The 13,912-nt window shown below is 36.6% G+C and overlaps 1 protein-coding gene across 1 annotated transcript; it reads right to left on the bottom strand.

Moving 5' to 3' along the window:
• Nucleotides 1-11,622: 11,622 nt before the first annotated feature.
• Nucleotides 11,623-13,176, bottom strand: LOC132622081 (pentatricopeptide repeat-containing protein At1g77405). The gene has a single exon (XM_060336610.1). It carries the CDS (start codon nt 13,099-13,101, stop codon nt 11,785-11,787), a length of 1,317 nt encoding a protein of 438 aa, XP_060192593.1. The 5' UTR covers nt 13,102-13,176; the 3' UTR covers nt 11,623-11,784.
• Between the last annotated feature and the right edge of the window lie 736 nt (nt 13,177-13,912).

Below are 13,912 nucleotides of genomic sequence, written 5' to 3'. Positions count from 1 at the left end.
ACTCCAAACCTGCCTTGCCTGCAATCTTCCAAAATTCCCTAGGAATCTCATCGGGCTCGTTCGCTCTTCCCCTACTCATCCTACGAACAACACCCTTAACTTTCTCAACCTTTATACTCCTACAGTATCCAAAATCACGACACCTCTCGGAGTACTACAAATCTCCCTACACAATATCTCTGTCCCCTTCGTCGTTCAAGAGTTTGTGGAAGTATGGCTGTCATCTCCGTCTAATGAAAGCGTCCTCCACCAGTACCCTGCCATCCTCATCCTTGATGCACTTCACTTGATCCAAGTCACACGCCCTTCTCTCCTTCGCCTTGGCTAGTCGGTACAACTTCTTATCCCGGCCTTTGTTCTCTAGTTCTGTATACAGGCATTCAAAAGCTGCTGTTTTTGCTGTCGTAACCACTAACTTTGCCTCCTTCCTCGCCATCTTATAAAATTCCCTATTCGTTCGCTTCTCCTCATCATCCTTGCTGTCTACCAACTTCGCATACGCCACCTTCTTTGTTTCCACCTTTTCTTGAACTTCTCTATTCCACCACCAGTCTCCTCGGTGCCGACCACGACTACCCTTCGAGACCCCCATCACCTCTCTAGCTGCTTCCCTAATGCAACTGGCCATCCTATCCCACATGTCGGCCGCCTCCCCACTACTCTCCCAGGCTCCCATAGCCCTCAACTTCTCCCCCATCTCCAGGGCACCTGTCATCAGGGACGGATCCACCCTATAGGTTGGGGGTGGCATGACACCCCCTCGATAAATAATTTTTTTATATACTTATGTTGTAATCTGCTTAAATTAGGTTAAAGTCTTGATCCTGCCACCCCCAGTCGTAAATTAGACAAAGGTGTCACGGCTGGTAGACAAGTTTGAATCTATCTTGAACATTTTCCGACTCCCGTTTTTCTTTGCGCTTTTTACTTCCTTTGTACCATTTTCGGCCCTCCCAATTTTCTAGTTATCGTTTTATTATTTATATTGCCTTTCCTCTTTTCTATTATTTTATCTGTGATCTCTAGAGAGAACACACAAATAGAAACTTCAAAATCCCTTAAATTAAGCATTTCTCTTAATCTCAAATCTGTGAGTATTTAAATTGAAAAACTTGGGTCTTAATGGGAATTTTGGATTGAGATCAAAATTCAATTTTTTATTTATTTATAATTTCTTTTGTTTATTACTCTCTCCGTCCATGTTTGCTAGTCTATATTTGACTTGGGACACTCTTAATAAGTAATAAATAAAGTGAGAAATGAATTGTGTAAAATAGGTATAAAATGATAAATTATGTCTTGGTTTTTCAAACTATATAACTTACAAGTAAAAGTTGACATATATTTTTAGTATAATGGACAAATAAAAATGGACGGAGGGAGTGTATTATAAAAATTTATGTTATTCTATAATTGTTAAATTCTATCTAAATCACTTTACTACTTAAATTGTGATGGAAATTTCGTAAGTACTGCTTAAAAAAAACATGAAATTTATGATTTATTTTTGAGAACTTGTAGTTTATCTAATTCTACATTTACTTATGGGGAGTATTTACCTATTGAAGAGTTTTTCTATTATTTTTCTTATTTTGATTGATGTAATTCCCTTATTGAAGATGTTGTTTTACTTGTGCAAATTCATTTTTTAATATACATAAGAGATGCAAGTCCCTTGGGGAAAATGTTGATTTTACTTGTGTTGTTAATGGGTGTTAATGAGTGCGATTCCTCATTTAAGATGCTAAATATGTTCGTTTTTTAATTTTTGAGGTGTAATTTTCATATTTGTAAATAAATAAAAAGCCCATTAAGTTGACCCGAATAAATTAAAAAGAGACGGACCCGACCTAGATACACGTTCCTAACAAGATGTATGTTGAAGAAAATTGTGGCACCCGCTACTTTCAAATCCTAGATCCACCTCTGCCTGTCATGGTCAAACTCCCTCATTTGATCCTTGGCCTGTCATCCATGACCCTCTTTCTCTTCCTCATCTTGATTTCCAAATCCATTACCAAGAGCTTATGCTGGGTGGTTAGATTCTCACTCGGAATCACCTTGCAGTCTTTACAAAGACCTTTATCGTCCCTTCTAAGGAGTAAAAAGTCTATCTGCGTCTTAGCCACCGAACTACGAAAGATTACCAAGTGCTCCTCCTTCTTCGGGAAACTCGAATTCGCTACCACCAGCCTAAAGGCTTTTGCGAAATCCAACAGTGCAACTCCTCATCCGTTCCTGTCCCCGAAACCACAACCTTCATGCACATCTTCATATCCCCCCAAAATTGACCCAATGTGCCCATTGAAATCTCCTCCGATGAATAGCTTCTCAGTGGCCGGTATACCTCCCATCATCTCGTCCAAATCCTCCCAAAAACGTCTTTTCTCCTCCTCGCCCAAGCCCGCTTTTGGCGCGTAAGCACTAATAATGTGCAAAATAAACCCTCCAACGACCAGCTTAATCTTCATCAACCTATCACTGACCCTCGTAACCCCTACCACCTGGTCTCTTAAATCAATATCTACTAAAATGCCTACCCCATTCCTATCCCTCGACCTATCTGAGAATCATAACTTATACTCGTCCACATCTTTAGCCCTGGATCCTACCCATTTAGTCTCCTGGACACAAGCTTTATTAATCCTCCTCTTCTTAAGAATCTTAACTAGTTCGATGGACTTCCCCATTAGAGTCCCAATTCCAAGACCCTACTCGCAGACTAGAGACTCCCTTAATCCACCTACCCCCTCTAACCCTCACTCCCGTCCGAGAACATGACCCTAGTCCACCATTGTCTACCAAAGCTAGTAAAGTAAATATAAACTACTCAAACAGGAAGGAATCAACACTAAAACACAAGTTAGCAATAATCTAGATGAATGTATAACTACTACGACAAGAACGATATAAGTAATGTAAGAATGTAAATTAGCTGCAAGGATAAAAGACAGAGAAATATAAAAAAAAAAAGGTAGCCGGAGGTACCAACTCCAATTAGACAGAACCTGTTCACGCCGGAAAACTCGAATCTGTCGGACCCAAATTTGCGGGCCCAAGGGGCGAAAAAAAAGAGCGGGGAACACCAGAGAGAAGGAAGGAGAGAAAAGAAAGAAGATAGGAGAAGAAGAGGGGTGGGGGTGGGTATAGGGTATAGGCTGTCACAAACCCTAGGAGAGAGAAAACTTACCTGGAGAGGTCTCCGGGAGGTTGCTGGCAGGAGTTGGGGGGTGGGGGTAGGGGTGAGCGAGGGGGGTGGGGGATGGGGGATGGGAAGAAGACCGTTGGGTTTTCTTAGAGAGAGATAGAGAGAGAGAGAGAGGTATAAAAAAAAACAACGCGGAAGCAAATATTCATCAATACTGAGATTCAAACTGCGAGGGTAACATCGATCGATAGAGAATCAACCGATCTATCTGATTCCCTACTCTGATACCATGTTAATATTGTGAATCGACGAAGATTTGGGCAAAATTAAACTAGGATTTATGCAAAATACGAGAGAGAGGAGAGAGAGTTTTCAGGAGCTTTTCCTCTTTTCATTCTCTCAGAAACTAACTTGTCCCAAGTGAAATGATCTCAGGTTATATGTATACTGGGCCAAAGTAAAAGATACAAGGAAAATAAAGATACAAGGAAAAATTTGTACAATGAAAATGGGCCTAACTAATAAATAACTGGCAGCCCAAATGTCCACTGCTATGTAACTCTAACAGTATTTTCTCTAACCCAAATTATTTTTATTTTTTTAAATATACAATATTATTTTGTTATGTTAGATGATATATGCTATTTTCTTAGCTTTTGTTTGTGTTGGAATCGAGCCCTTACGATTTTAATTTTGGTCTTGAAGTTTAAAATTGGTAATTTCTGTTTTCATAACGGAAATTATTGTTAATCGAGCCATCCTTCCAGTGTCACTTGTTGTATGGAAATAACGTAAAGTTTTTAATTGTATTTGGAATTTTTTGTTTGATTGGTTTGATTTTGTTTTAATTTATTCCATTGATGTTGTTTTGCTTCTTGATTAAAAAGTTTAAAGCTTTCATTTATGTTGGAATTGAGTCCTTGGGGTATTAATGTCCTGAAGTTCAAAGTTACTTATTAAATTTTGTTGTACATACTTTCAGTGTCACTTGTTCAGCCCTTTGTGCCCTCTGTAATTCAAAAAAATTTCTGCAAAAGCAAAGTGCTCTCCAATATTTTTCGGCTGCATCATGAATTCTTCAGTGGTGTGTGGTTCCATTCTTGGGATTATTATTACACATAGCTATTGCATGGAAAAAAGAAGGCAACTTGCTGTTAAATAAACACAATTTGTTTCCGCTATTCGTTTCTGAATAATTCAACCAGCCTCAAATCATGAAAGTCAAGACTGAGGCATCATTTGAGCTTCTCTGGAGTCTGGATACATACCCCTACTAAAACTCTATGGCTAGCTTAGTGTAAAACAATGTTATTGAAATATACAAAAGCATCTTGTTTAATACATAGCTTAAAAAAGACTAAGTACAATATGCATCATATTAGAAAATAGACTTAAATAATGGAGAAACAGCTTGTAATCTTGTCAAAATCATACCTTTTCTTCCATTTGGTTAATTAAAGTAGAATCCTAGTGAAACTCAAACTAACCCCTTAAAAATGTATAAGTATGAACTTATCAATTTATAAGGGTTAATTAAAAGTAGAATCCTAGGTGAAACTAGAACTAACCCCTTAAGAATATATCGTACTATTGATAATTTATGTAAATTAAAATAAGTAAATTATTTAGATAAACAATTTTAGTTTTTATTTTACTAATTTTTAGTTTCTTTATTTTTTGTTTATAGGTATGGTTCTTCCACGAGTGCCCCTACATTCGGGTCCAGAAGTGTACAATGTGCTAACACTCCAGCAAAAGCATCGATCACAGGGTGTGTGGGATGAGACCTTGAAAGGATTGAAAGCGTGCCTATTTCCACGCCGTGTGGATCGCGATTTCTGGAAGCACGTGAGGAATAGTCCTTTGCATCCCCGCATCCTTGACTACTTTGGCAGGTGTGGATTTAGGGGAGTAATAGAGGTAGGACCTGTCCTATATGATTGGGGAGTCATCACTGCACTTATAGAGAGGTGGCAACTTGAATCGCACACCTATTATCTGTGTACGGGTGAGGCGACGATCACATTACAAGATATGGAGCTTTGATGTTCGGCCTAAAATGCTTATATTTATTCATTATTGCCTCACATCTTAGTACTTTTAATCATATTTTGAGTATTATTTATAATGTGTTGCGCTAATATTATATTTTTACTATATAAGAATAAAGCGGTGTAAAAATTGAAGAGATTCGGCGCAAAATTGAATAAAACGCGGGAGAAGAAAAGAAAAAGAAAATAAAAGAAAGAAGAGACAAGGAAGGGGACCTAATGATTACAACATGATTGCATGATGACTGAATGGACAAAATATTTCAAGAGTAACAGATTGAAGGTTGAATTTGAATTAGTACGTGGCAACCAAGTGAAGACGAAGAATTTTTTACTAAATTAAGCCATTATTTCAGATAATTCATCAAAATAATACATTTTTTTGAAAATTTACAGAACTAGAATAAACGTATTCCGCAGTAACGTATTAACCATTATTTTATTCAAAAAATCAAACGGGCAAAAAAGCTAATGGTTAACGGTGTTAAAGGGTAATTCGTTACTACGAGTAATGTTTTACGCCTAATACGTAACTGACAGTAACGTTTCTACAGAATCGACGGACTAGCAATCCTTGTACGAAATCTGACATTGATTGATCTTAAAGTCGTAACTCAGAGTTACGACTTTAGGCTAAAATGTAACTGACAGTAACGTTTCTATGGAATTCAGGCACGGACAATCGTATCCCATCAAATTGTTAATCCTTCTTATAGATTTACCTATGAAACATTACTGGCGGTTTTTTGGTAAATATGTTATTCCCCCCTTTTTGTTAAAAAAAATAGCATCTTACACATATTTTTTCACTTTTTTTTTAACGTTCTTTGACCCTTTGATATACATCAAGCAATTTTGGAAGTGGTTGGGGATAATTGGAACTAGCTAGGAGATGTTTTCTCTCGACACTGTAGATGAGATGGATAAAGCTAGCATTGTTTAGTTGGGAAAGACCTGGCTTTAGGATATGTACTATCTGAATGGAATTCTAACAAGCATCATTGTTGCTTAAAAAATACCCTTTTGTGAACCAATTTTTTCCGCTTAACAATCTCGATGCTCATAATTGCTAATAAATGTTTCTCTCAACTTGTAAGCATACATTACGAAAGAATCAAGAAAAATGTCTGGTAAACACCAGTGACATAGGAAAATAAAGCACTACACTTAAAAGTTGTCTGTTTGGCTAAGGCTTTTATAAGGACCGATCGACCTAGAATTTCTTTTGTTTTAGTACTTATTCGTGTTTCTCTTTAACACTGCAACATGTTAACATTTTCTTGGGTTCATGGAATTTGGGACCAGAAAATCAGCTTGCTATGCCTCTTTATTTGATAATACAATAAAGGAAATGCAATTTTGTATACATGCATGGATAAGGTTCTACTCTTAAGTTCTTTTCTATCAATTAAGGGGATGATACACTAGGTTGTGAATACCTGTAGCTTTATTGATTAGTTCGGAATTGATGGTTGTCGTTATCAGCATACTATTATTTGGGGTTAATAGGTACTTTCTGAAAAAAATTCTGAAAATATTTAGTTGCGTATAGATACTTTCTTTATGTGCAAAATGCTGAATTTTTTTAACAAAAAAGGGGGACAACATATTCACCAAAAAACTGTCGATAATGTATTATAAGTAAATCAATCAGAAGGATTCCCAATTTACAGAATTTTGTAGAAACGTTACTGTCAGTTACGTATTAGGAATAAAACGTTACTCAAAGTAACGAATTACCCTTTAACACCGTTAATCATTAAATTTTTTGCCCGTTGAATTTTTTGAATAAAATAATGCTTAATACGTTACTGCAGAATACGTTTATTCTAGTTCTATAATTTTTTTTTTAAATAAATTATTTTGATGAATTTGCTGAAATAATGGCTTACTTTAGTAAAAAGAACGAAGACGAAAGAATAAAGAAGCAAAACAAAAGGGGAGAAAAGTCAACACACACACCTGGCAGCGAGAAATAACACTGGAATTTTGGCCGTGCCCGCGCCAAGCTTATTTTTAGCTATTTTTTCTCCATCCGAATTGGATTTGATTTTCAAAAGCCCAAGCCTTTTGGTACTCTATAAATACATATTTTACACGATTTTTGCATAACTTTTGACTTAGACAGAGCTTGGAGCCGCTGTTGAGGTTCATTATTTGCTTTCTTTTTATTTTTAGTTAGTTTATAAATATAACTTTGGATTTTATTTTTTGTTTAGATATTTAGCATTAGTTTAATTTACTAAATAGTTAATCATAAGTCTATGTGGGTATGATATTTGGACTTTATTCCTATATTACTTGTACTACCGCGTATAGTTGCATGTGCGTTTAGGAGCAACAAGCTCATGTTTGACATGCTCGTAGATGGTGGCCCCTTGATTCAAGCTCAACCTAGAAATTTAAACCTTGTGGGGTGGCAACAAGTGATCCACGAGCTTACTGGTTGGGCACCCATTAAGGATTGTTTTAATGGTGTTAGTAGGTTGAAAGTATGTAAATTAGTTGAATATATGAACGACTTAGATCCCATTACAGATCAGACAACAGAAATTGAGGTGCAAAAGCGAGTCAGGTTGTGTGGCGGCACGATATTTCCGGATAAGTCTGGTGACAAGCCTAATTTTGACTATTTGCTCGACATGTGTGACCTTAACGCGATGAGTACACAAGCTTGGGGAGCAGTTGCATTGTCATATTTGTATAATTCTCTATGTCGCGCTTCGATGTCCTAGGCCAGCGATGTGTTGCAGGTACGTGACTTTTAAAATTATGTGATTTTATTTGGTTGTCTTATTCGATAGTTATATTCTTTATATATTTTTTTTTAAATATAGGTCTAGGCTTGGGAGCGAATTTTACCGATGCAGCCACTACACACAGCTCTTCAGTCACACACGGCTCTTGCACGGAATTGGACTCATCGTAGAGTCGGCGAAAATGAGGCACGTGATGTCCTAGCCATATGTAGGGATGTAATTTGACAACCTAACAGATGGTCAGGTATTTTATCACAATTATGCTTGTTATTGGTGTTCTGATATAATAGTTACATTATTTGCAATTTGTTTCTTATATTATCATGTAATTTTATGTTCTTTCTATCATAGTTTGTGTGGCAGCCTTATTCAGAGGCCATCATTAGTGGACTCCCTGAGTGGTGTCGGCGTGGCCGAGATGTTTGGATGGCGCAAGTACCTCTCATTTGTGGGATCTAGTGTGAGTGCCACATGGTAGACATCGATCTCAGACAGTTTGGTAGAAAGCAACATATTCCGGGACTATGCGTCGAGTTTGATCCTTTTCATTTCAACTGTGACAAGCGATATGCTATAAAAGAGCAAGATGAAGAGTATTTTAGGTATACCACTGGTTTATGGGTAGATCGTCGAAAAAAGTAAGGGGATAATTACATTTTTGGATTGATCAAAAAAACAATAGCCAACAAATGTATAGGTTTTGTATATTAGGTATAAATATACATATTGTATACATAAATATCTTTTTAATTGTAGTATAAAAATAACTTCTATTTTGTATGGTATTTACAGGATGCAGTAGGGATACAAGAGGAGGTTGCCCAACGTAGATCTAAAAGAGAGCGCCGACAAACTAGTTGTGGCACGGGTGGGAAAAAGGGACAATGTGAGCAACAACAATGTAGCTAACGATCAATCAGATGAGTCGGATAGTGATAGCCCATTAGATCATGACGTGATGGATGATGATCAATCGTCTGGTGATGATGATCATTTGTTTGAAGATGTTACCGCCTGAGGTGATGGTAATGTTAGCTATCATTCTAATGCGATTCCATATTTGGATAATACAGAAGAAGGCCCCGACGATTTTGCCTTCATGAGAGATGACAGTCCAGTTCGACCTGCGCTTTGGGATCCTGAAAAACCAGAATTTATCAAGTCAGGTTAGTATGGTGGCAATGAATTTTCAAAATGTATCATTTTGTATGTTGGACCAGTTTTTTGTGGTTGATCATTTTTCTTGTATTATGTAATTAGGTATGTTATTTCAAAACAAGCAAGAAATGAAAGGCGCAATGAGTATTCTGCCTCAAAGAAAAAAAGAGTTCATTTCTTATCAGTCCACAACTAAATTTTGGAAGGTTATTTGCAAGCGTCATATGTTGGAAAGTGAGTGGATGATCCGTTTTAGAGAGATTTCAAGTGGTATGTGGAAGGCAGGCAAAATGGTTCTCCCACACACTTGTCACACGGATGATTATGATAAGGATCATTCCAATTTGAATAGTCACCTGGTTACTAATACGTTGATACCATATATTATGGTGGACCCACATATCAGTATTAAGGCGGTTCAGGAAAAAATAAAAAGGTTGTATATATTTACTCCTAGTTATAGAAAGGCAAAAAAGGGGTGTAAGAAAGCTTTTGAAATGGTATATGGAGATTTTGAAAGTTGTTTCAAAACATCGCCCCGATACATGGCTGCCCTACAATATTTCATCCGGGGACCGTTGTTTAGTGGGAGCACCAGTCAACTACAATGCAAGGCGATCACATCTTTAAGTTTATATTCTAGGCTTTTAAACCAAGCATCAATGGATTAAACAATTGCAGGTCGGTCATCTCAATAGACGACACTTATCTCTCCGTATGAGATGAAATTATTAATTGTTGTTGGAATTGATGCGAATAATAACATTTTTCCACTTGCATATGTTGTTGTTGCACGCGAGAGCTTTGAGCTTTGCACATGAAGGTAAGGGCGGAAATATCCATAAAGTCTCTGCTGAAGGGAAAAAGTGTTCGTGTGGGGAGTGGAGAAACTACCATATGCCATTAAATTTTGTGATATCCGTGGAATTCAACCAAAGACCTATGTTAGCAAGTACTACAGTTGCAGGTTTTACAAACAGACATACAGTGTAAAATTTTCACCCTTGGGCAATGAGGCATAGTGGCCACCTTCTCCTTTCAATTTAATTGCAAACACCGAATACGAGCGAATTTCAGGAGCGCGGAGTACAAGTAGATGGAGGAATGAAATAGATATAGCTCCTGTTCGCATGTCTAGGAAGTGTAATACGTGCAAAGAAACAGGTCATAACAAGAATCGCTGCCCCCACGAATTCAGTAATTGTTGTTGCTTGTTCGTTTTTATGTTATTTCCTAAGTTGCATGTCGTTGTTTTCTTATGTAATCTTCTACGAATATGGTGTTGTCTTTATTGTAATAAATACATAATATGTCTTGTGGTGTTTAATTACGTATTTAATTTAACATTTATTATTCAGATAATGTGTGACATTTATTTAACTCATATTTTTGTGTTTTTTTTGTACGTTCACATATTATTTCACATATTTTTAATTATGGTATGACTTTGTTTGAGTTATTTAACTTATATTTTTGTGTTCTTTTGTATGTTCACATATTATTTCACAAAGTTTTAAGTATTGTATGATTTTGTTTGAGTTAAAATATTTGTTTGAGTTAATTATTGTATGACTTGTGGTGTATGTTTGAGTTCAAAAAAGCCTCACTGAAATTTTTTTTAAAAAAATATTTTGGCAAATCGTGTACCCCTACACGATAAACCCGTTTTTGTTTATCGTGTGGCCCACAACCCCTTTTGGAAATTTTGTTCCAATTTTGTGTCATTTCAGCGACGGACTCGACTGTTTATGATGATCTAGAGAGTTCGCTGGCGCATGGTTCTAAATTTGGTGGATATTGAGTCTGTCTCTACTCTTCTTCATTAAATATCAAATTCTTGTTTTGAGCACCATTTGAACTCGTGATGTGCATCTATTGTACACATCACGTGTTACGTTCTTACCATTGTACCAAAATGCTGCGATCCTGTCGAAGGATTAGATTATGTAGATAGTGTGTTAGGGACTTCTAACCACAAATATTACCAAAATTTATAATCCGAAATGGAAGAAAATCAAACCAATTGCAGAAGGCATAATGGACAAGACCTTGAATAAATAAGGTGAGAATCCATAACTTTAGTGTTGGGCTAAATCAGCCCAAAGATACTCTTAACATGATATGATATTGTTCACTTTGGGCCAAGTCCGCACGATTCTTGTTAAACGGCCTCACCATTAAGAGATCACACCTTATATGTAGCTTCCAAATCTTTTCAGCTACTAATGTGAGATTTTGTTTGCACATCCAACACTTATATCTATCTTTTGACTTCTATACACTAATAGTGTAAATGAGCTGAGGGTCTTCCGGAAACAGCCTCCCTACCTAAGGTAGGGGTAAGGTCTACGTACAATCTACCCTCCCCAGACCCCACATTGTGGGACTCACTGGGTATGTTGTTGTTGTACACTGATAGAGTAAATGAATTTTTATACTATTACGTCACCTAAAAGATAAATACAACGACCTTTCGTAAAAAGTGGAATTAATAACTTAATAAATAAGGTTAAACCTTTTTTTTTGGTAAAGAATAAATAAGGTTAAACCTGTTGTACAAGAAGTTAAAATACACTAACAGCATAACAAGTCATTACCCTATTACAGTACATAAGCTAAATCCCTAATGTTTTTACAAGATAAGAAAAAAATCCATAAAAATTCAATGCTATGAAACACTTTTATGTTGCAACAAAGGTTTCACTTTCATCACTTGTCTAATCCTACCTTTAATACCATCTTCTAGTTGTGTACAAAATTCTGCATCAAGCAAATCACTCTTGCCAGCAGATTCTAAAGCATCGCGAACTAGTTTATAAGTATATTCTCTTGGAATCGAACCTTGTTCAGCCAATTCCACAAGCAAATTTCTCGCTTCCACCACCCTACCAGTTTCACACAGGGCATGAATTATCGGTGTATAAGCACTGTTACATGCTACTCCTTGCATTCTTCTCAGCATTTCGATAGCCTTATCAACCTCATTCGTCACGCTATAGTACCTAATGAAAGAATTATGCGTAATTCGATTAGGTGCGATCCCTCTTTTCACCATGTCATCCAACAACTCCGTTGCCCTCTCGATCCTATTAGTTTTACAACATCCATTGATCAAACTGTTATACGTGACGACATCAGGGACAAACCCTTTAAACAACATAATCCGAAACAAATGATTCGCTTCCCATATTCGTCTTCTAATAGCTTTTCTACAACCAGTTTCCATACCATACCTACAATAAGAACTAATCAAGATTGTATAAGTAAACACATCAGGTGGACACCTAAAACCTGGCAACTCCATTTGCTCAAACAAGAACTTCGCCTTTTTAAAATTCCCAACTCTACAAAGAGCATATATAAGAGTATTATAAGCATACACATCAGGCTTACAGTGAAACTGTTTCATTCTATAAAAAGTAGCCAATGCTTCATTTACCAACCCTTCTTCTCCTAGGCATTTTATCAAACACGTAACGGACATTGTCGTAACGAGCCCTTTTCTCGACATTTTCTTCAAGAATTCAAAAATCAGCTTCATTTTACAACCCCCTTTAGCCAAAACAATTGACATTTCTTTGCAAGTTTGCTCATTGTGAATAAACCCACAATTATTCTCGACCCAATGGTAAAATTCCAATGCTTTTTCCACTCCAAGTTGTACCTTTTCGGGGTCTTTATAAGCACCTGGACCAAGAATAAGTACACCCTTTCGAGCTTTATTGAATTCTTCTTTTAAATTCCTTTGTTTCAATGGGGTACGATGACGAAACCCATTTTGGTGACCTATGGATCTTGGTGATTGGAAATGGGATTTAGGGATTGATCTTAAGACTTGAGTAACTGTGTCTACAGTCCAAAGGTGTTGGGAATTTGAAGCTATAGGACTTGTTTCGAATGGTTTATTTCGGATAATTGAAGCCATGACTTGATTTATTAAGAGGTTTTGGGTAAAAGGAGAAGAAAGTGATCTTGATGAGAACATGATGATTTTGCAGAGGAAAGTATTGGAATACTATTGTAGAGCCAAGAAGTGTAAGAAACAGAGGCTTTTGAATAAGCCAGGTCCAAAATAAGTGTGAAAAATAATGTGGTTGTTTTCAACCATATCCTTATATTAAAGAATTATTTATTCTAAATAGTAGAACTCAATTTTAAAAAAATATGAATAACTTAGTAAACTATATCTTGTATTTATTATTTTTCTTAATGTGCGTGAATTGAGCTAAAGCGATACTTATCTATTATGTTTGTAGCCATTATTACAGTAGTGAAAGTAATTATTTTTAATTGAGTTTAAATTCCATACTATCAACACACTTAGCTCCTTTGGCCAGAACAAGAGACATTTTTTTTTTTGGGTTGTAAAAGAGAACTCATATTAATAAAACTAAGTCGTGCAGGGGTACAATGGCCGCGAGGGCATCAAATTACAATACACCCAAGGTTGGGTTCAAGTATTAGCTATTTGAACAAGAGACATCACTTCGTGCGGAGGAGGAGGGGTTTATTTTGTTGTTGGGTCGGGTGAGCGGGTTAAAAGGGTCTAAACGGGTTAGCTGATTCAATTTTAACAAATAGGTGTCATGAAGGTTATTTTAAGTGGGGACATGGGGTTTTCAGATGAAGGATAAATATGGCTGATAGACGACAAGCAGGGGCGGACCTATGCCCAATATAATGGTGCTCTAGCACCCGTTAAACTAGACACGGACTAGGTATAGTTATATATAAAATATATGAATAAATTGGGTATAAAAACTTAAAAAGCACCCTAGAAACCAAAAACTCGGCTG

The sequence above is a fragment of the Lycium barbarum genome, chromosome 2 (genome assembly GCF_019175385.1).
Source record: "Lycium barbarum isolate Lr01 chromosome 2, ASM1917538v2, whole genome shotgun sequence".
Taxonomy (NCBI): domain Eukaryota; kingdom Viridiplantae; phylum Streptophyta; class Magnoliopsida; order Solanales; family Solanaceae; genus Lycium; species Lycium barbarum.
The sequence above is the reverse complement of the archived record's forward strand: the minus strand, read 5'-3'. Positions and strand labels throughout refer to the sequence as shown.

What these genes read in the sequence shown, in the direction of transcription:
- LOC132622081 (XM_060336610.1), bottom strand. Translation starts at nt 13,101, where the DNA reads ATGTTCTCATCAAGATCACTTTCTTCTCCTTTTACCCAAAACCTCTTA.